The following is a 21,402-nucleotide window of genomic DNA, read 5'->3' as shown; positions in this document are numbered from 1 at the left end:
ACTTGTGAGGATAAATAGTAACTGAGGAGAAAATAGGTATTTGCCAATTTGTAATAGCCCAAAAGGACCACCCTGAAGATGCAGAGGGTACTGAGGAGGAAGGAGAGGGTATGGAGAAAGGGATCTCTGTGGGATAGAAATGGCAAGAACAAAAGTCCTGAGTCTTAAAAATGGTCTAAACGTTTGAGAACCAGACACAGAGCCTGCAGAGCCGGCACTGAAAGAGCAAGTCAAGACAAGCCATGGGTGGGTCAAAGAGCAAGGTGGGGTGAAAGGTCATGAGGACTCTGCTTGCCCCAACAAGGCACATGCTGCTTATTCTAAGTGAATGAGAGACATGGAGTTGATGTGACTTTGTGTGTGGATACATGCAAGTGAGGGGTACATGTGCACATTGTGGAAGCCAGGGGTCAACCCTGAGTATTGCTGCTCAGACATTGTTTTTTGAGACAGGTCTTTTATGGGAGATCACCAATTCTTCCAGGCTGTCTGGCTAGTCTGCTTCAGGGATCTCCCTCCCTGGTACTCCCCAGCACTGGGATTACAAATGCATATGCCCACACCTGCCTTTCTCCATGGATCCTGGGGGTTGGTCCTCACGCTTGCACAGGGTGCACTTTGCCAGCTCCTCAGCACCTGTGGTTGGTTTCAAGTGAGGAACTGACGTAATAAGATAGGTTAGGCATAAAGATGTGTGGCTCGCAAGGAAAGTGCTGGTGCACAGTAAGAGCCTCCCATTCTCTTTAGGGAATAACACCAATTGCTTTTTTTTACATGAGACATTGGGCTCCTTGGTATTACCATCCACAGATAGTCGGGATTTCAGAGGAACACTTCCATACATGGCTATCTGGGCTCTCCCTACAATTGATTTGAAGGTGTTCTGATCCTGTCAGGAGACTAATGACCTGGACTTTGAGGTGGTTGTGTAGAACAAGTCTAAAGCACCAACCCAAGTATCACCAACCCCAGCAAGGAAAACTGTCTTAGTTTATGGTCCACAGGATACAATTACCTTCTTGTGCTGCTGTTCTTCCTGGAGTTTAAATTGTTTTTGTTGTTGTTGTTGTTGTTAAACTATTATTATATAACCTATGCACTAGTTGTTGAAGCAAATTACTGGATCAAGCACACACTACTGAATGTAAATAGTAGCCAAAAAATATCTGATCTCAGCAGGGATCACTCCGTTGGTGTCCTGTGGAGAACTGCCATTTTTATTTAGGGCTCTCATAGTTTGCAGGATCGAAGCTCTTAACTGCTTGTATAGATTTAACCCTACTGGAGGGAAAGGAAGAGTGGCTCCTAGTAAGTGTACATTTTGTTGTCTCATTTGGACTAGGATCAAATGCAGTAGTAGGGTGAGTGTGTTCACTCTTAGTTGCCACAGTGCCATTTACCCTGCTGGGTTTAAGAATCAAGGACTGCCGGGCGGTGGTGGCGCACGCCTTTAATCCCAGCACTTGGGAGGTAGAGGCAGGCAGATCTCTGTGAGTTCGAGACCAGCCTGGTCTACAAGAGCTAGTTCCAAGACAGGCTCCAAAACCACAGAGAAACTCTGTCTTGAAAAACCAAAAAAAAAAGAATCAAGGACTTTGCTCAGGCAAGAAGGTCAATCTGACCCAGGCAATCTTGTGCACGGCCTGACAGATGGTTATGAGCTATCATATGGGTGCTGGGGATTGAACCCAGGTCTTCTACAAGACCTGCCATCTCTCCAGCACATCATCCCCTTCTTATATAGAAGATTAACTGAAGTCCAAGGAGGGAAAATCCACAAGCTCAAGGTCAAATGGCTTCTGCCTTAAAGAAATACATAGAGATGGAGTCGCCATGTAACATATATGGTGTTGCCGCTACTCTATGAGCAGAGAAAACCCAGGGGAGATGAGCATGTAGTTGGCCCATACTGTCTGACTACACAGTATTTCTTAAAAAACTGGAAATAGACACCAACATGCAATTTCATATTTTTAAAAAAAAATCTGGATTTTCAGCTTTCCTTGGTAAATCAAATGTGGTCACACTGGAGCCATCTTTCGTATAGCTAAAAGGAACTCCTCGAGAGGTACACCTTCTCCAATGTCCCCCAGTGCCCACTTCTTGCTACTGCTCCACTTCCCCCCTCCCATCTGCCTGCCTCCTTATACTCATGTATGTTTTAAATATTGCTCAAACCGGTATCTTTTCAATATTTGTAAACCACATTGACAAACCATCAATTAACCCAAAAAGAGAAGTATGGCTCTCTGAGTGTTCAAATCACACTTTTTTGCTAAATCCTGCTACAGAGAGCACTAACATCCTTTGGTCTAAGGATATGAAAGGTGTGGAGTGGGATCAGAGGTCCAAAGGTGGTGGTGGATGTCCAGCTTACATAAGCAAAAAAGGGAGCTAATAAGGTAATTTTATGCTCACCCCCTTTATGTGCTAAATGTCTCTAGTGGATAGGGCACAAGTTTGCCTCCTTGGCATTCAGGGAGTGTAAAGAACAAGCTTTTGATGAAGGCTGCATGAAGCAAACTGGATGAAGAGACAGGAGATTCACAGGAGTGGCTAGAACAATGGAGAATAAAACAGAGAGCTAACAGAGCGTGGGAAGTGAGTGCAGAATCCTGAAATAAGATGCTTTTTGTCTTGCTTGTTAGATTAGATGCCAACAGACTGGGGAAGACACAAATGGAAATAATAACAGATAATAATCATGATAAGCTCTGGGAATCTAACATTTGCCTTCCAACCATTAGGCCAAGATGCGAATCTTATTTGAAGATACAGAGAGTCATTTATTCTTGGGTTCTTCTAGATGCTGTGTTACAGGAGGGCACATGCCTAAGAATGTGTTTGCAGATGACCCAAAACTGATGTCCTTTGGTTGAATACTAACTCGAATTATTTTCGTTTGGTAAAGTAGAGTGGACATTGCATTCAAATAGCTTTTGCATTTAAAAAAAAAAAAGTAAGAGGCGGTCTCCATTTAATGTGTGCTGCTGCTGCTCATATGAGCAGAGACAGCCCAGGGAAGCCCAGCACAAACTTGACCCATACTGTTTGAACAGCATAGTATTCCTTCAAAGGACCTGGCTTCTCAGTGTTCCTTTGCAAATCAAATCTAGTCACACTGGAGCGATCCTTTACTTAGTTAAAAGGGACTCCTCCAAGGGTTGCCCCTTCTCCACTGTGCCACACTGCCCATTCCTTCCTGGCTCAGCCTCCTGGCTCAGCCCTATCTGGGCACGATCTTTATTCCTCTGGCTTTGCTCAGCTTGTTGGATTACTATGTATACAGAACAGGTATAGAATCACGAAGCACAATCAGGGTTAGCGAAAGAACAAGAGAGAAAAAAAGCCAGAAAGCCTTCACAGTATAGTAAACAAGACAAACCCAGCCATAACTTAGCGAGAGTCTAATTCTTGGTTTCAAAAAAGGAAATTTCCCAATATGTCCAATGTGGGAAGTTGTCACTAGTTGCAAAAATTACAAGGAAATAGAAATGATCTTTTTTTTTCACCTTCTAAGAGGGGGGGAAATGCCACTTGTCACAAAAAGGTCTTAAACCAGCAATCTGCAATAAAACTGTTGTAATAACAAGTTAGATTGCTTTCCTTATAATTATTAAGTAGAGGTCTACCAAATTTGACAATGCCATTATACAAAGCCCCTTTCCTTTTATTGCCGACATCATCTGTTAACTATAGCATTTTCAGCCCAGATGTTCCTGAACAAAGGCTCTTAAGAATTAGAGTCCAGCTGTCTCTAACTACCCAGAGAGAAATAAATTGTCCCTGCCATTAAATCAGTCCCCTTGACTGGAAGGATTACTTGCTGGTGTGAATTAAGCATGGAAACCTGTCATAGAGTTTGCACCTTCCAGTGTGCTTATAAAGTGGATGCAAAGCTGGGGCTTAGAGCAAAGGACTCTGCCACCAGGAAAGTGGCAGACAACAGAAAAACAGTTTTTAAGCTGACTAAATCCATCAAGCCTTCTAAAGACAGCTTTTCCCAAAAGTACCAGCCCCCTCCAGCTGCCCAGAGGCCCCGGGACTTCAGGATAACTGCCATAATAACACTAGAAGCAATTCAAATACTGTGGACTAGGAAACAGGGATTTTAGGATCAAGGGGTTAGAGGGGATATAACCATATTCAACTTTAATTGGAAAAAATAGTTTCTGAACATGATAATATATATCTAATATATATAACATATATTATATATAAATATTATATATTATATATAAATAATATATATGTATATATATATTGAAGACTTATAAGACTGAACACCAAGAAAATAGAAGGGATTTGGGCTGTTAGAGGGTGATGTAGAAGGGTCATCTGTCTATGTGTTACTTTCATTGGTTAATAAAGAAACTGCCTTGGCCTTTTGATAGGCCAGCCCTTAAGTGGGTGGAGTAGACAGAACAGAATTTTGGGAGGAAGAAAGCAGAGTCAGGCAGATGCCATGAATCTCCAGCCCAAGACATATGTAGGTTAGGGTCTTTCCCAGTAAGCCACAGCTTCGTGGTGCTACACAGATTTAACAGAAATGGGTTAATCAAGATGTGAGAGTTAGCCAATATGAGGCTAGAAATAATGGGCCAGGCAGTATTTAAATGAATACAGTTTCCATGTAATTATTCCAGGGCTAAGCTTGCCGTGTGGGAGCCAGGCGTGACAAAAAGCAGGCCTGCTTGCCTCATCACTACAAGAGGGGATGATGCTAGACCTCATTTTTTCATAGCTTTGATAAGGGTCAATGGGGAAGTTTTCAGAATACACCCACTCTCAAATACATGTACATCCATGCATGCCCCGCCCTCTCTCTCTCTCTCTCTCTCTCTCTCTCTCTCTCTCTCTCTCTCTCTCTCTCTCTCTCTCACACACACACACACACACACACACACACACACAGTGTCTTTCCTCCCTAGAAGATCCTAAGACATTTAAACGTCAAAATAATTTAATTCTCTGAGGTGGGCAGTTAGTATTTTTAGTGCTAGCAAATGCCCTTTGGGTGAAGTTTGACTATCATTCTTCCCTGAGACATACAACATAGGGTGTGTGCTTACTCTCAACACTCAGCAGTCAGGTGAGACCCTAGCAGCCACCCCAGTTCTAACCGAATCTCCTGCCCATTGACTGGCCTTTCACCCTGTCCAGAATTCTGAATCTGCATTGTTTGAGGGTTGTAGTGGGGCTTATTGCTAGTGCTTTGCCTGCTGGTACAGAAAGAACTACTTGCCACCTTGTCAGTTCCTGTAGCAGGAGTAGTGATTACACTCACATCATACATGTTCATATGTGTTGAGCCCTATTTACAAAACTCCCAACATAAGAGACTAGATAGAACCATCACTGATCTTTTTTTTTTCCCCAAGACAGGGTTTCTCTGTGTGGCCTTAGCTGTTCTGGAACTCTCTCTGTACACCAGGCTTGTCTCAAACGCAGAGATCCACCTGCTTCTGAGTCCCGAGTGTTGGAATTAAAGGCATGGGCCACCACTGCCCAGCAGAAAATACATATTTTTTTAAAGATGCAACTTAAGGTTTTACATAAGTTCTGTAGGCATGTGCCTTTCTGGTGTCAGGCTACAGGAGTCTACCACAGAACAAGCGGACTTGTCTGGCCTCCCTCACACTTTGAGATTGGAAGATCTTTTGTACACAATCAATGGAATCAGAAAACTCAACTGGGCAAGAGGGCCATCTCTGTCCTCTGTCTGAGCTGTGCCAATCTTAACTTTCCTTGTGTGGCTTCTTTTGAAAGATCTGTCCTTGCAAGATGACACAGGAGTCCAGTTTTCTGAATTCCAGGCACACAGAGGCAGGTGGATAGGTGAGAAAATTAGAGTCCCTCTCCTTGGAGTCTTCTCCATCTCCTGAAGCCAGCACAGTGTCTCCACACTTTGTAGCTGGGCTTGGGCCTAACGACCCTTCCACACTGCCCGCTGCTGCCCTCAGGTTACCTGGGTACTAAACACTCAGCACCTCCATCAGCTGCCGAGCAGCGGAGAGACACGTATTTTAAATACACCTCTTGTCCTCCTCCCCTCTGAGCTGTAAAACCTTGTACAATTAAGCTTTTATATTTTGCAAGTGATGAATGACTGACTAATAGGTTCGCTGTGAGACTCGGGACCTGGAACTCTGTGTTCTTCTTGCCAATCTGATTGCTGAATCTACTTTCTTCTGGGTCGTTCTGCCCACCCCACCTACCTGGGCATCTTCGCCTTTGCTAGCATAATGAAACTACTATCATTATTGCCCCTCAAAGCACCACATATCACACTGGAACCGATGTGCCCTTTCAGGGTCTCGTTAGGAAACCTCAACAGAGCATGTGTATATGGAGAAAGCTCCCTATGGTACTGCATTATCCAGGTTTTCTGATTCCTGGGACTTGACCTTGACCCTCTTCCTAAACCCAAGTTTCTTAGAGGATCTGCTCATATAAAAATGCATCTTTTCCAGGAGTCTTCCCTTAGTCCACAGGAAGACTCTCCAAGAGCATAACGCCTGCATTCCAGCTGCACATTCTGCAAGCACATTCAAACACCATAGCTTCCTTAGGATGGACATTAGCCCCCTCAGTCCAGTTTCAAACTCTAAAGACAGCACTAAAGGAAAAACAAATTCTTTACTTGGTATTCAAAAGAATTTTTATTAAGTTTCCATGTTTCATAGTTAATCAAATCTAAGGCAACAACAAGATCAAAAACACTGATGACAACTTATGCTGAAAAGGAACACTTCTGCATTGTTGGTGGAGTGCAAATTAGTACAGCCCCTTTGAATATCAGTATGGTGATTTCTCAGAAAATTATGAAACAACCTTCCTCAAGACCCAACAATACCACTTTTGGGTATATACTCAAAGGATGCTCAATTGTACCACAAAAACATGTGCTCAGCGATGTTCATAGCAGCATTGTTGGTCATAGCCAGAACCTGGAAACAACCTAAATGTTCCTCAACCGAAGAATGGATAAAGAAAATGTGGTGCATTTACACAATGGAGTACTACACAGCTGGAAAAAATGACATCTTGAAATTTTCAGGCAAAAGGATAGAGCTAGAAAACATCATATTAAGTGAGGTAACTAGACCTAGAAAGACAAATATTAAATGTACTCATTCATAAGTGGTTTTAGACATAAAGCAAAGAAAACCAGCCTACAGTTCACAATCCCAGAGGAACTAGACAGCAATGAGGACCCTAAGAGAGACATATATTGATCTAATCTACATAGGAAGTAGAAAAGGACAAGATCTCTTGAGTAAATTCGGAGTATGGGACCATGAGAGAGGGGTGAATGGGAGGGGAGAGGAAGGAATGGGATCAGAGAAAAATGTAGAGCTCAATAAAAATCAATTAAGATAAAACAAAAAATCCAAGGCAGCAAGCTAAACACATTGGTGAAAATATTTTAATTCATTACATTTTTGTCCTTAGTGACTTGTGACTAATAATTGGAGAATTTACTAATCAATAAAAGTAAAAAGAAACTGGAACTGCTACAGTGTCTGCCCTCCCTCCCTCCCTTTCTTCCTGCTTACATTTGATGGGATTGGGGGCAGAAGAGGATGCTGAATTGAGAGATAGGCTAGATCAGTAACATGTACTGAGAGATGAGGAGTCTCATAACTTGCACCAAGTCTAAGGCCAGACATCTGATAAGATCACAGGAAAAGTACACAGACAGGAAGAATCTTAATGCAGAAAGTGGCTGACCTGGGGGCCTGACCTCACTTCCTGTGACTTCAGTCTATGCATTGTAGTGTCATGTTGTGTGAACCTCTCAAGAATAAGATCCTATGAGGGCAAATGTGCCTTCACAACCCTAGCCTTCCTGTAGGCTTGACACTGGCCAGCCCCGCCTTCACAAGTACTTAATAGGAAGGAGGGGAACAGGAAGAAAGGGAAGCAGGTGAGTGCTGGTGTCACGACCCAAGCTGCTGCTAAAAACAAAGTTAATGCAAAAGTCCTGATCTTTTTAATATTTGTGTGTGTGTGTGTGTGTGTGTGTGTGCATGTGTGTGTGTAGGCATATGGGTGTGGGTACCTACCAAGAAAGAAGCAGGCATGAGACTCCCTGGAGCTGGATTTAGAGATGGTTCTGAGCTGCCCTAGTGGGTGCTGAGAACTGAACTCTGCTCTTCTGCAAGAGGAGCAAGCATTCTCAGCCTAGTCGCCGAGCTACCTCTCCAGCTCCCAAAGGTTCAGAGCTTAACATAAGCTTAAAAGATGCGACCACCTGCAAGTCTATGATTTGTCTGAATGATGGGCTCAAAGGAGGACACAGAGGCTATCAGCCCAGAGCGCAGGGTGCTGTGCAGGAAGGATGGGGTGGTTTTATGTCCTCGAATTTTCTATAAGGATCACCTCACTTGCTCATAAAAAAAAAAAAAAGATGTATATTTTTAAGTCTTACTCCAGATTTAACAACTGGAGATGAAGCATGGACCTCATTTTATAAGTTCCCCACAAAAGCATGAATGAGTCAGCCTTCAGCTGTCACCTACTCCAAACTGCTCTCAGTTGCGTGAGAGCAGCTTGGATCCCCTTGGTCTACCCTGGGAACCCTGGTGCTGTCATTTGTTTCTAAGTTGTTTTGGAAAGGTGCACCCAGGTCCCCTGAGTCTCAAAGTTTCAAGCTAAGGGGTATTTTGTGCACAGAATGAGATGTTTATTTTATGCTGACACCTCTTGCCTTGTCATTATAAACATTACTCCATTATTTTGCGTATCTGGGAGAATATGCAGATGAATGCAGACAATGGCTACATACAATTGCTCATTTTGTCTCAATTAGATTCTGGCTTGGGAACAATGTCCCAGCTTTGGTTACACACAGGGTAGTAGACGCTAAAAGCTGACACCATAGCTAGGATCTCCTGATGGCAGTGGCCTTGGAGGCCTCCCTCTGCCTCTCCCACGCTGCACCGGCCTTTCTGATTTCCTCAGTTCACCTGGGTATCTGCCACCTTCTGTCTTCATGGGACTGCTCTGCCTCACTTCTGAGAAAGCTCTGGGTTGCACCAGTCCCCCCTGCAGGGTGGCATGCTTCTGTCAGCCCGGGAAAGGGCACACCATTTCTTCCCATGCCTCGCAGCATCATTGCTGGCGTGCTGTTTTGGTGGGGTACATAACCATGGAGACTGCTCTGAAGATATGCATATTTACCTGTGCTTTATTATACCCACACTATTCCCCGATTCTTTTCCGTCTCCACAAACCGGCTTAAGATATATTTGGGCGTCCTTTATGCCATCTTGAAACTGAATAGCCAATTCTTACAGTAATGAAAATACTTACGCGGCAGCCTAGTGATATACAGCGCCGCACTCTAATTACAGCTGCGCTTTAATTAACCTGAATTGAAGAGTGTTATCATTAAACTGCTGGTAACGTTGAGTTATGGCTTTTCTTTAATTTAAAGTAGAAAACACAGATAATTAAGCCTCAAGATAATCAAATGCTTGAAGAGAGCTTCAATGTTTTGGGTTGTTCCTAAATCTCATTAAATGTCCTCTCTTTATTGATTGGTTCCACCTCTGCCGAATTGCTGCATTAAAGGAATAATAGCACCAGGCTGAACACATTCTCACTCACATCAGAAGTTGCTTTTTTTTTTCATTCAAAAGCTTTACTGAACAAATACTAAATTCACTGACAACGAGGTACGTCTAAGAGATCTTTTCCCTCATTAGAGCATGCTCTAAAGACGAAAATCAATCAAGGGAAATAGTTCATATTTACTAGTGCCGTGCCTGACAGGAGAGCACCCTCAGAAGCTGCCTCAGCACACCTAGCTTTCCCACCCTCCTCTTCCTCTGCCACAGGGGAAAAAGCCAGTCCTTTTAAAGATGACTGGTAAGAACTGCTCCCCCTAGAGGCTGTAACTGGGTGACACAGCTGCTATTTGCCTGACTCCTGAGCTGGCACTAAAGGCTGAAGGAGTTCTGTTGCTGGAAGAGGGCAGAGTTGACCTGGGCTGTTGGTGTCACTCTAAGCTGACTTAGAGAAAGTTTACACTGCCCTTTCATTAAAGCAAGTGGAAGTCAGAAACATGGATCCGGTGTGGCCAACTCTGATTTTAAAGAGAGTTCGGAGATCCAGGTTTTGCGAGATAACATGGTCCAGAAATACCAGCAATGAGCCTTGAGCAAATTAAACAATACCAAGTCCATGGGTCCAGTGATACCCCAGTTATAGCCTCTTAGGGGGACAGTCCTCACCCTTAGTCTTTAAGAAACACTGACTTTTTTTTCTCCAGGGGAAGAGGAAGAAAAAGGTACAAAAGTTGCAAGAGCCAGACAGCTTCCCTGGGAGTGCGCCTGGCAGGTGCAAAACCAGTTAAACTGGGAAAATCAGTGGTCCAGTAAAAGAGCTTCGGAACTTCCCAGCTGGCATCCCGAACATCACAGGGCCCCACTCCACTGCCAATTCGGCCTTGATGCCCTGACCACCCCTACACTGACCACAGAGGGTTTCAAGGGCCTTCTTAAAGAGTCCTAGTGTGTTCCCTGGATATTCTGACTTCTCTAGACTGCCCATCCAAAGCAGGCTGAGCGACAGGGACGATACCCTCCCAGCATCTCGGAACGGTTAACTTTCAAAGAGACATTGCTCGCAGGGAAAGGTGCTCACGGGAGTTACACCAGGGCTTCCGTTTCCAGAAAAGAACTCCTTCCGAATCAATTATCTATTCACTTTTCCAGTTCATTTAGCATCTAAACTATCGCTTAGAGACAGGGCAAGAAATTTCTGTAAACAACCAAACCATTTTGGAGTGCTGGGGGGTTGGGGCCTGGCAGAGAACACCTGCCGTGCTCCCTGGCAGGAGTCCCCACCCCTCCCTCCTGCATACAAAGCAGAACAGGAGTCCCAAAGACCCTGGGTTTCTTTTACTATGAAGCCCTCTCAGTTTTGATTCAGCACCGTTAGATTTCCAGCTCTAGAATCCCAGGTGATAGGCTTGGCTAGTAAAGGGCTCTTTCTCCTTCAGCCCAGATTTGCCTGTTTCTCCCCAGTTTTCATCAGTGAGACCATTTATTGACCTTTGCTATGGAGTCAGATACTAGTAGGTCAGGCTTAGAGGTTCACCGCTTTCAGAGTATGTGGGGAACATGACCCTTATTAGATATTATTTCAGTAGAGAGAGTCTAAGTGGTGAGTCTGGGGGTACTGTTGTGCCTCAAGGTGGACACTTGGAATTCCTGATCTTCCAAGGGTTCAGGGTGTGACCTACTGCAGGTGCCCTGGGAACCAGTTCCGAGTCATGCTATTTGAGCCTGGCAGCTGTGTGCAGGACCTTTTCAAGGACCTTCTGTGCACTTGGCAGCCTAGTTCCTCCGTAAATAGCAAAAGCACTTTGGATGTCTATATATCAAGTACTTAATTAGAAGGGAGATTAAAATTCCTTTGTCCTGGAACTGGCAAGATTTGATTTTTCTCTGTATTAAAAGCGGATAGGTGCTGAAGGTAAAGCCCTGGGTTCAAATTTTAGCACCATAAATAAACAGAAAACTAAATAAACTAAACAAAGTAAACCAAGGGCCACCTGAGTTCACTCCACCTTTCCAAGACTTCCGTCTCACAGTGCGGTTACAGAAGATATACAGGCGAGCTGCACAAACTCTAAGTTTGTACAAATGAGGGCTTCACTCTCAAGATTTTTGGACCCAGAGGATAAATAAGAGCCATCATAGCACTAGAAAGCAGGACCTTGTCAGGACCTGCTTTCCTGTCCACAGACATGCAGGCCTGAGCGTAGAGGAGCCCTCGGGGACAGCCAAGTGTCCCAATCAGAGCAAGCAGAGGCTGAGGCTATTCTTACAGACCCAATAAACACCCCTGAGAGGCAAAGAGTGTCCGGTCAACAGTCACTTACTCACAAACAGTAGGGAAGGACAGCCCCACGAAGGCACTGGAGAGATACTCCGTGTACATTTCATTGGAGACTCCTTCCAGGTAGTATTTCTGCCACGTGTCTTCCTCAATCTAAGAAAAAATGCACAGCAAGAGGGTTTAAAATATAGCCACAAACCGACAGAGGGGATCTGGACTGACAGCCTTAAACAAGTAAATGCACTAGCGACACAATAACCTTCCTGGTGGATGATCTTCTCGGCAGCTGGGAGCAGACCCACAGAATCCCCATTATGCTTCCATGACCCCAAAGGTATTGCATTCAGTGGATTTCCTTCAAAGCACTGCTTTGCTCTCAAAAAAAAAGTGTTTCATTGCATGTGTGTGTATGTTAGAGAGAGAAACTATGTGTGACTGTGTGCATGTGTGTCTTCCTGTGTCTGTATGAGAGTATGAATGTGTGTGTGTGGGTAAGTGTGTGTGTGTGTGTGGGTATGTGTGTGTGTGTGTGGGTATGTGTGGGGGGGTAGCCAGAAGAGGATATTGGATATTGTGCAGCTGGGGTTACCAGGCCTTTGTAAATACGCAGCTTGTTATGTGAGTCCTGGATCTAAACCTGGGTCTTCATGACTGTGGCAAATACTCTGGCTAAGATACTTCTCCAGCCCCTTGTTTTGCTTTGTACCCTCATGATTTCTAAAGCTGTGGGGATCTAGGACCCAACCACATTCATGGTGGACAAGTTATCAACTGACGCAAATTTCTGGAGAGCGATTTTGCAGGTGTTTTTACAATTCCTGAAACCGTAGACTTCTATGCCGGGCTTCCATTTCAAACATCCACAATAAAGTATTTAAACAGGTGAGACAAAGTCATGGCGTTGTGGGTTTGGGCCACTCTTGAAACATGTTTCTATATCATAATCACATACATATACATTTTATTCATGAAAAATTAAAATAAATCACATAATGTGAAATTTTAAAAAGCAATGAGGAATCCTGATGAAATTTCTATATTCGTGTGTGTGTGTGTGTGTGTGTGTGTGTGTGTGTGTGTGCATGAGTAAATGCTATGTGAATGTGGGTACCAATGGAGGCCAGAAGAAGGCATCAGATCTTCTGGAGTTATGGGTGGTTGTAAGCCACCCAGTGTGGGTACTGGAAACTGAACTCAAGTCCCCTGGGAGGGCAGCGAGTATTCTTAATCACTGAGTCATCTACTCCATCCTGTGATTTTATTGTTGAAAGTTCTCTCTGGTTTTATATTATAGGGGCATATGAAAATGTCTACAAATGTTTATAGCAGAACAGTAGCAATTATCTCTGAGTGGTAGAATACTAATTTTAAGATAGATTAATGTACTGTCTAAAGACTTTTACACAAGCATACATACACGTGTGTATATGCACTACACTCTATATATTCCTACTTTGGAAAAAAGATGTTTCAAAGGGGTCATGCCCAAAACTTCATTAATTTTCTATAATAAGGTCTAGCTGGGTTTCCCAACAACCATCTCCAAGCAAGGTGATTTCATAGGAGTCGATCTTTGAAAACTAATAAATTAATAAATTGAACCACTCTGGGAGTTGAGGAATCAATCTCAGTGGCTTCTTTGGCTGGCTTTGGGCTGCATCTTCCTGTAATGGCTCAAGTTACAGGACGGCAACAGGAAGTTGCTCCATCCACAACGTAGCTCTTTCAAATGGGCTGTCTTGTTCTTGTGCTGTGAGGAGTGCTGGCCATGACTCCTCAGTCAGTTAACCGAGAGAAATACGGCACTGAGATCTGAAGAAGAAATGAGAGCCTGGGAAATATCAGAGGCTTCAACTACGTGGTTATGCCCTGGCAGCCAAAATCCAGAATGAAAATTCGAGAAGTAAATGAAATGCTCCCTATTTCCATGCTTTTTATCTGCTTCATGCTCAGCCTGAGCAACTAGGCTGAAAGTTAACCTTCTTGGAAGGAGCTCCTGTACATCTGCTCCTGTATGTCTGCTCCTGTACGTCTGCTCCTGTACGTCTGGTGTCCTGTACGTCTGCTCCTGTATGTCTGGTGTCCTGTACGTCTGCTCCTGTACATCTGGTGTCCTGTACGTCTGCTCCTGTACGTCTGCTCCTGTACGTCTGGTGTCCTGTACGTCTGCTCCTGTACGTCTGCTCCTGCACGTCTGCTCCTGTACGTCTGCTCCTGTACGTCTGGTGTCCTGTACGTCTGCTCCTGTACGTCTGCTCCTGTACGTCTGGGGTCCTGTACGTCTGCTCCTGTATGTCTGGTGTCCTGCACGTCTGCTCCTGTACGTCTGCTCCTGTACGTCTGGTGTCCTGTACGTCTGCTCCTGTACGTCTGGTGTCCTGTACGTCTGCTCCTGTACGTCTGGTGTCCTGTACGTCTGCTCCTGTATGTCTGGTGTCCTGTACGTCTGCTCCTGTACGTCTGGTGTCCTGTACGTGTGCTCCTGTACGTCTGTTGTCCTGTACGTCTGCTCCTGTATGTCTGGTGTCCTGCACGTCTGCTCCTGTACGTCTGCTCCTGTACGTCTGCTCCTGTACGTCTGCTCCTGTACGTCTGGTGTCCTGCACGTCTGCTCCTGTACGTCTGCTCCTGTACGTCTGGTGTCCTGTATGCCCCAGTGCCTTGGGCTATCGGCTGATTATCTGTACATAGGTCTTCCCCAGAGTTGAGGGGGTTAAAAAAGGTGTCAACCAACAAAAGGTGTTGCTAAATGGTATCATTTTTTAAAAAAATTAAGCATAATGTGTTCAGCTAAGCATGACTTTTTTTAATTTCTCCAAATCTAAGGTCTTAATAATTTTCTTCAAATAAGATATTTAATAACTCTAAGTGAAGTTTAGTACGCCTTAGTAAACATATCATAATATGTTTTAGTAACAATATTGCCATAATTCTTTTGATGATATTAAGGATACCATATGAACTATAGTTAATTATAAAACTTTAAGTAGGGCTTTGTAGGAAAGTAGTTTGCCTAAAGTATGAGAGTCCTGTGTATTTTTTAACAGTCTTTTCAATTAGATCATTTTTGTTATTTAATACTCTTTATCAGTTCTTTGACAATTTCATACAATGCATGTTTATCTTAATCAACCTTGCCTAGAGGTCTTACCAGATTCCCCCAACTCCACATGACTTTCTGTTCTCTCTCTCTCTCATCTTTTAACTCATCAAGTCAATTTGCACTGCCCATATATACTTGGATGTGTGTTCATCTCCTGGAGTATGGTTGACCTTTCAGGAGACACACCCTTGATGAAAATTTATGCTCTTCTGCCAACAGCTATCAGTTATCAGTAGCGCCTCAGCCCGGGATGAAACTTCATGCCCACTTTCTATCTCCATACTAGGATTTTGTCTGGCTTATGCTTGTACAGTTTTTTAATGATATTTCAGACACTTTTTTCTAATTTAAATATTACAAGTGATTTTTTAAAATATTGATAATATAAACCTTAACTTAATGTTACCGTTGTTCTTCAATTAATATGGTTTTAATATTGATCACTTAATTATGGTTATTATTTTTATGCCTCTGAGTATAAGAAATTAACATTTTAGAACAAATTTTATTGTAGGTTAATCAATACATTTGGTAAATAAGTAGAAACATTCTTTATTAAATAGCAATATTGTTCATGCTTTTGTTAAACTTAGCAAAAATATTTCATTTATTCACTCAGTAAATATTTACTGAAATGTTCTATATTGAAGGACATATTCTAGAAGGTGATTAAATATGATTTTAAACTGATGTTTACTTTCCCACACTTTCTCCTTGTGTTGGAAAAGGCACTACATGGCCTGACGCGGGTATAAATGACCATCCTACTGACTTCCTTTGATTTTCCACATTTCTTTTCCCAAAATTTTGTTTCTGTGGCTAGTCTGAAGTGGTTGTAGACTGAAAGTCAAACAACTAGGGAAAAATGTTCAGACCATCCTAACAAACAATATCCCTCTTCCACATCTCTAGGTAAATTCTCAGATGGTACCCACAAGGCTCAACACGGTAGCATCAAATCAACTGTACAAACGCTAGGGAGTTTAAGATGCATTGCCCTGACTGTCTAAGACCTGTATATCTTTAGAACTATTTGTGCATGCACAGCCTACAATGTTCTTAAGATTTCTAATTAAGGCATCACACATACACACACACACACACACACACAAAACTGCTAATTTAATTATACTAACATCTTTTCAAAAGACATGTAGTTAGTAGGGATGTAAACTGGTACAGGCTCTGTGGGAAACAGTGGAGTAGTTCTTGAATTCAAAATATAATTGGTATACAGCCAGCAATTCCACTCCTGAATACATAACTAGAGAGAATGGAAAGGGATCACGATTGTCCTACTTATGATAGCTCAGAGTTGGAAGGGACCTGAGCATCCATGGAAGGACGTGCAGACCCTCACAGGCAGACTGTTTAAGCTTCTCAAGACGGGAAAGTTTGGCATAGGCTGCAGTATGGAGAAACGCTGGCAACATGATGCTAAGCAAAAAATACCACAATCACAGAAAACAAATATTTGGAGGTGGGCATTTGGTTACTTGAGGTCCATGCCCAAAATCCATAGAAGCAAACACTGCAAAGGCAGCCACAGAGGTTGGGGGCAGTGATTGTTTTCAGGGTATGATGTGTCAAGTTTGCAAGATGAGAAAAATTCTGAAAATGGGTGGTGGTAGTGGCTACACAGCCATACAAATGTACTTCATGCCAATGAGATATACACTTAAAACTGGCTACAGTGCTTAGTTTTTATGTCATGAATATTTTATGACAATTAAAAAAATTAAAGCCCTCATGATTATAACTGATGCTACTATTCTTTAATGCCTAAACACAAGGATGTTAAAACATAATAAAGAAAGAATGTGAGTAAGTGAGTCAGGGTTAGGAACTAGCCTTGATCACACCAGGATCTTGCTCTGGCCCCTGACTCCTCAGGCCTTGCAACCTCCATTGAAAGAATTCAGAGAAGACACGGGGCACTGGGCGGAGGACAGGTAGAGTTTATTACAGAGCGTTCTCAAGAGCTGAGGGAAGCCAATGGCCAAGAACTGAGGGCAAACAGAACACAGAGTAAGTCTGAAGCTTTGTCTTTTTCCAGAATGCCTCCACTGGCTAGATGAGCTTGATGGCAGTTTAGAACACAATGTCACCAAGGACCAAGAAATTAAACTCAGATCCAATGTTTTACTATTTGGGATATCCAAGGCTATCTTGAGTTTGCTATGAAACCAAGGAATTCAGACATCTGCCCTTCTTGCCTTTACTTCCAAAGTGCTGGGATTCTGGAGTGTATCATCATTCCCAGGGATGAAACCTTGTTGTGCAAGCACTCTGCCAACTGCTGCATCCAAAGTCCAGACTCTATTCCTTGGACCAATAATCACAATCCTGTCCTTATAGTTTCTGGTTTTCTAAGCTGCTGATCAAAATGGAGGAATTCAGCTGGACCCTGTGACACACAATTGTGTTGATAACTGACTGTCTATCTAACACTATGACACTGTACCATATCCCAATCTAGGGAAATGGAACTTTACTTTCCCTAATTTACATCAGGGCTTTTAGCGTGACATTTGATAGTGGTTTAGCATCCGATGTTTCAAGCCTGTGTACAAGCAAGGACAAAAAATCACATCTCTCTTATTTTTGTCAATGGAACCACCACAGGAGAGAAGATGTGATGTAAAATACATTGAAAAATTTTTTTTTTTTTGATTTTTCAAGACAGGCTTTCTCTGTAGCTTTGGAGCCTGTCCTGGAACTAGCTCTTGTAGACCAGGATATCCTCAAACTCACAAAGATCCCCCTGCTTCTGCCTCCCGAGTGCTGGGATTAAAGGTGTGGGCCATCACAAAGCCAAACAGTAGCACAAGCAGGATTTAGAGTTCCCTCCCTGAACTACCCCCCACAAATGCCTCCTGCTACGTGCTAATAAGATAGGTGTCCAGAGATACTGCATATGGGTAGGGAGGGTTAGTTATATACAAGTGCCCAATGTGGGAAAAGGAAGCTAGCCTTTCATCCCCAAGCCAGGAGCTCAAGCATGAACTCATTACTGTGAGCAGCCAGCAAAGAGAACTACTGACATTGAGCTTAGCTGGAAGGGAAGTTCTTGGGAAAAAAATCATCATTCCTATTATATGAAGTGGAACTGTCCCAGCCTACAAGTTCTCTCTGCAAATAGTACATGCTATTCCCCACATTTGTATTATCAATGTATTTTTAACCATAGTGTGAAGACATGTTTCCCAGCAGAAAAATGAAGGAATGGGACCAAAACGACTTAAGGGAAAGTGCCAAAATTAATTTTCCAGCCATTCAGCAATCAGTCAAAGGCAAAGCATTTCCTGAGGCAGCAGTTTATCCTCTGGCTGTCACGTCAAACGCCGGCTGTCTCAGAAGAGCTCCGAGCAAGATGAGCAGGTGATGTGCTAGAGGTCCTTATCCATCAAACACACAGAGCCCTCGGTGAGAAGGGAAGGAGCCACTGGACTCGCCTGTCTATGCCTCTTATGGTTTTATTCATCTACCCTTCATGATGTAATTTTTCAACCAGTAAGGTGAACCTCCCAAGCAAATGGTTTTTACACCAACCCATGAACGGAGAGTCTCATCGTCAATGCACCTCCCAACCAGAACCATCCTTGGCTCTCTGCAAGCTCCCTCCTTTCTGATCCCAGGTTCTGAATGCCTTCCTAATGATAGGCTGGGAATGACACCTTTAATTTTTTTTTTTTCGTGCTTCACCTGATTAGAAAGAAACTGTGTTTCTCTAATACTAACAGCCTGGTGAATGTTAGCAATCCGGCTCTCCTGGCTGGGGTCTGTAACAGCCACAGTGATTTCTGTTCCCAGTGAATAACTATGTCGATTACAGCCAAACAATTCTGCAAAAAAAATCCATCCCTCCTTCAGGAGCTGTACAAATGACCCTAAAGGTTATCAAACACCTATTTTTATTTAGCTGAAAATAAGTACACTGCCTTAATTCAAGTAGATGCTATTTTATATACCTCAAAAATAAGAACTAGAAGAAAACTATAGAGACTGATGATAGTTATGTTAATAGCAGCAATAAAATGAAGTAAGCCATAACATCCACATACTAATATTGCTCCACTAGATGCAGTGGCTTAGGGTACCAAGACTCTACTTACTGTTTTCTAAAGTCTACTTGAATTCTCAGCCAATATTCCTTCCCTGGTAAGATGCCATTTGAAACCATGGAAATATATAACCAAAACTAGTTAGCCACATATGAATGAATACTTGCGCATACAAATTATACAGGATGTTGTTCTGCGCTTTGCCAGTGTGGTATTCTACAGCAATGTGGTGACATGAACTGACCGACACTATCTTAGATTCCCTTTAAACATATTTATTGTGAAAAAAAGAAGAAATAGCACCCACAGGACATGTCAAGCGTTTTACTCCAACAATAAACGTGAAATCAGAATTTATGGGCTCTTGGCTGACTTGTGTGTGTAGTTGTTACTAGAGCGAATGCAGCCATCTCTACCCATTCCTCAACAGAGTGCGGTCACTGGGGAATACCTGATGGAGCTCTGCGTGCTCTCAATTCTAGCTGAAAGGAACAATGTTGAGGCATTAACCGGCCCCCATCACTGCCTTTCTGATTCTCCTCTCTTCTCTATCATTTGACGTTCATCGTTCATGAACATATCCCAGTGTTGACCAGAAGGACATGTGGAGATTCTGTCTCCGCCCCTTCTTAGCTTCAGCACAATTACAGATCCTTAGAGCGACTCACAGAATTAGAAAGTCAAATGAGAGAAGAGTGCTAGGGACCACAGGGTGCCCACTCAGAAGGGCTCCCTGAGCCTTGGCTTTGCAGGGTGGGCATGCTGGTGATAAAGGCAGGAAAAAAGCAGAGGCACGGGATGATTAGCCTTTCCAGAATGTTCTTCTTCTCTGGCCAAATGGCCTATCAGTGCCATATTTCTTGGATGGCGATGGGGCCAGCAGCCTTTCTGGGAATGATGCTGGATTTCAGAATCTTCATCACAATTTGGCATTCTGTTTTTATGACCTATTTCAGGGCACAATGGCCAAAATGAGTGAACAGAATGAAAGAATTTCAGATTTTTTCAAAGCCTTCAGAGTGATTCAAATTAAAACACATTATTTAAGATCTGATGGAATGCCAGGTAAGTGGCTGCTTTGACCTCGAATGAGTAAATACACAGCTCCAAAGATTAATTTGAGGTGGACCTGGACCAGATTTTCACTCCCAAATAAAAGGACTGCTGACGATCAAGTAAGCTTGCTGCTGCTGCTGTTGTTACTATTGTTAGATATTATATATAAAAAAATCAACCCATAAAAGGCATTCAGAAAACAATATCACATCAAATGCAAAAGCATTTCAATAAATGTTATTTCCCCTATTTTGTTACCCCATCATGGATTACTTCTGGAGGGGCATGAAGTTCTAAAGAGTTTGAAGGTAAAAGATGGTTTAAAAGAAATATTGATATGGAACTTTTTCAAAAGAATAACTATGTAGAAATTACTTAAGACAGGAAGCTGGGTACTGTTTCCAGTATGTAGGATTTCTCTTTTCTCTTGGTTTCTCTCAAATGTAGAAAAGGTGCTTTTGTTTAAGACATGTCAAGCCATTTTAAAGACTGGCCTATTTACCATCCGCCCGAACAGGAATTTGGTTTTGCAGTCTTGATAACAGTTTATACCATCTTCATGTCTTCTCCAAACAATAATGTTCTTCACATGGTACTGGAAACCACTCCAGTTGGGCTAGAGGAGTAGAAAGTGACTGTTCCCAGGCATTGGCAGCTACCCCCACCCCGACCCCACCACCTCTCCCAGACACATGGCTAAACTTCCAAGGAGCCATTCTCAACACATCTGATTGGAAGAAACCAGGGCTTTGTTCTGGTTTCTAATATATGTTATTTTGTGCGCCCAAATGTTTGAAAAAAAAATGGATAGAAAATGAATTACAAGAAGTAAAGGGAAAGACACACACCAAGTATGGGCCAACATTTTAATCCCTGGACCTGACTAACAAACTCAATCAATCTGTTTATAGATTCTTATTTCTTTTTCTCTATCTTATCTCCTGCCAAATGAGCTACAAGTATCTCCTGGCATGGGCTGTATTTGAAATTCCATTGGCCAACAATGCCACACCCTCCTGTCTTATGATCTTTACACTCTACTTACAACTTCCCTGACATTTCAAGAAAAAGGTATTACTTTTTCAGAGATTACAAGGTGAACTGGACAGAAATTACTATGAGGCATTGCCTAGAACCAAGGAGAATGGTGAGAGAATTTTGTGGCATAGCCCACTAGAATGTAGGCTCTTTGGAAGAAAACATCTTTATCTGAGTCTCTACTACCTAGAACTGGACATAGCAAGTATGCCCAGTGATATTTCTGAATGAATAAAAAAAAATGGAGCACTGGATTTCACAAAACAAACTAACTTTTTAATTAAATTA

The 21,402-nt window shown here is 42.8% G+C and overlaps 1 protein-coding gene across 8 annotated transcripts in view; it reads right to left on the bottom strand.

The window, feature by feature from the left end:
- The window catches only part of Kcnma1 (potassium calcium-activated channel subfamily M alpha 1), a 740,126-nt gene that overhangs the window by 160,499 nt on the left and 558,225 nt on the right, over positions 1-21,402 (bottom strand). For all 8 annotated transcript variants that reach the window (XM_057786232.1, XM_057786233.1, XM_057786234.1 and 5 more), the window contains exon 15: positions 11,897-12,006. In XM_057786232.1, coding sequence (XP_057642215.1) covers positions 11,897-12,006 — 110 coding nt within the window. The remainder of the gene's footprint in view (positions 1-11,896; positions 12,007-21,402) is intronic.

Source organism: Chionomys nivalis, chromosome 12 (assembly GCF_950005125.1).
Source record: "Chionomys nivalis chromosome 12, mChiNiv1.1, whole genome shotgun sequence".
Classification (NCBI taxonomy): domain Eukaryota; kingdom Metazoa; phylum Chordata; class Mammalia; order Rodentia; family Cricetidae; genus Chionomys; species Chionomys nivalis.
This window is presented reverse-complemented; position numbering and strand designations above follow the sequence as displayed.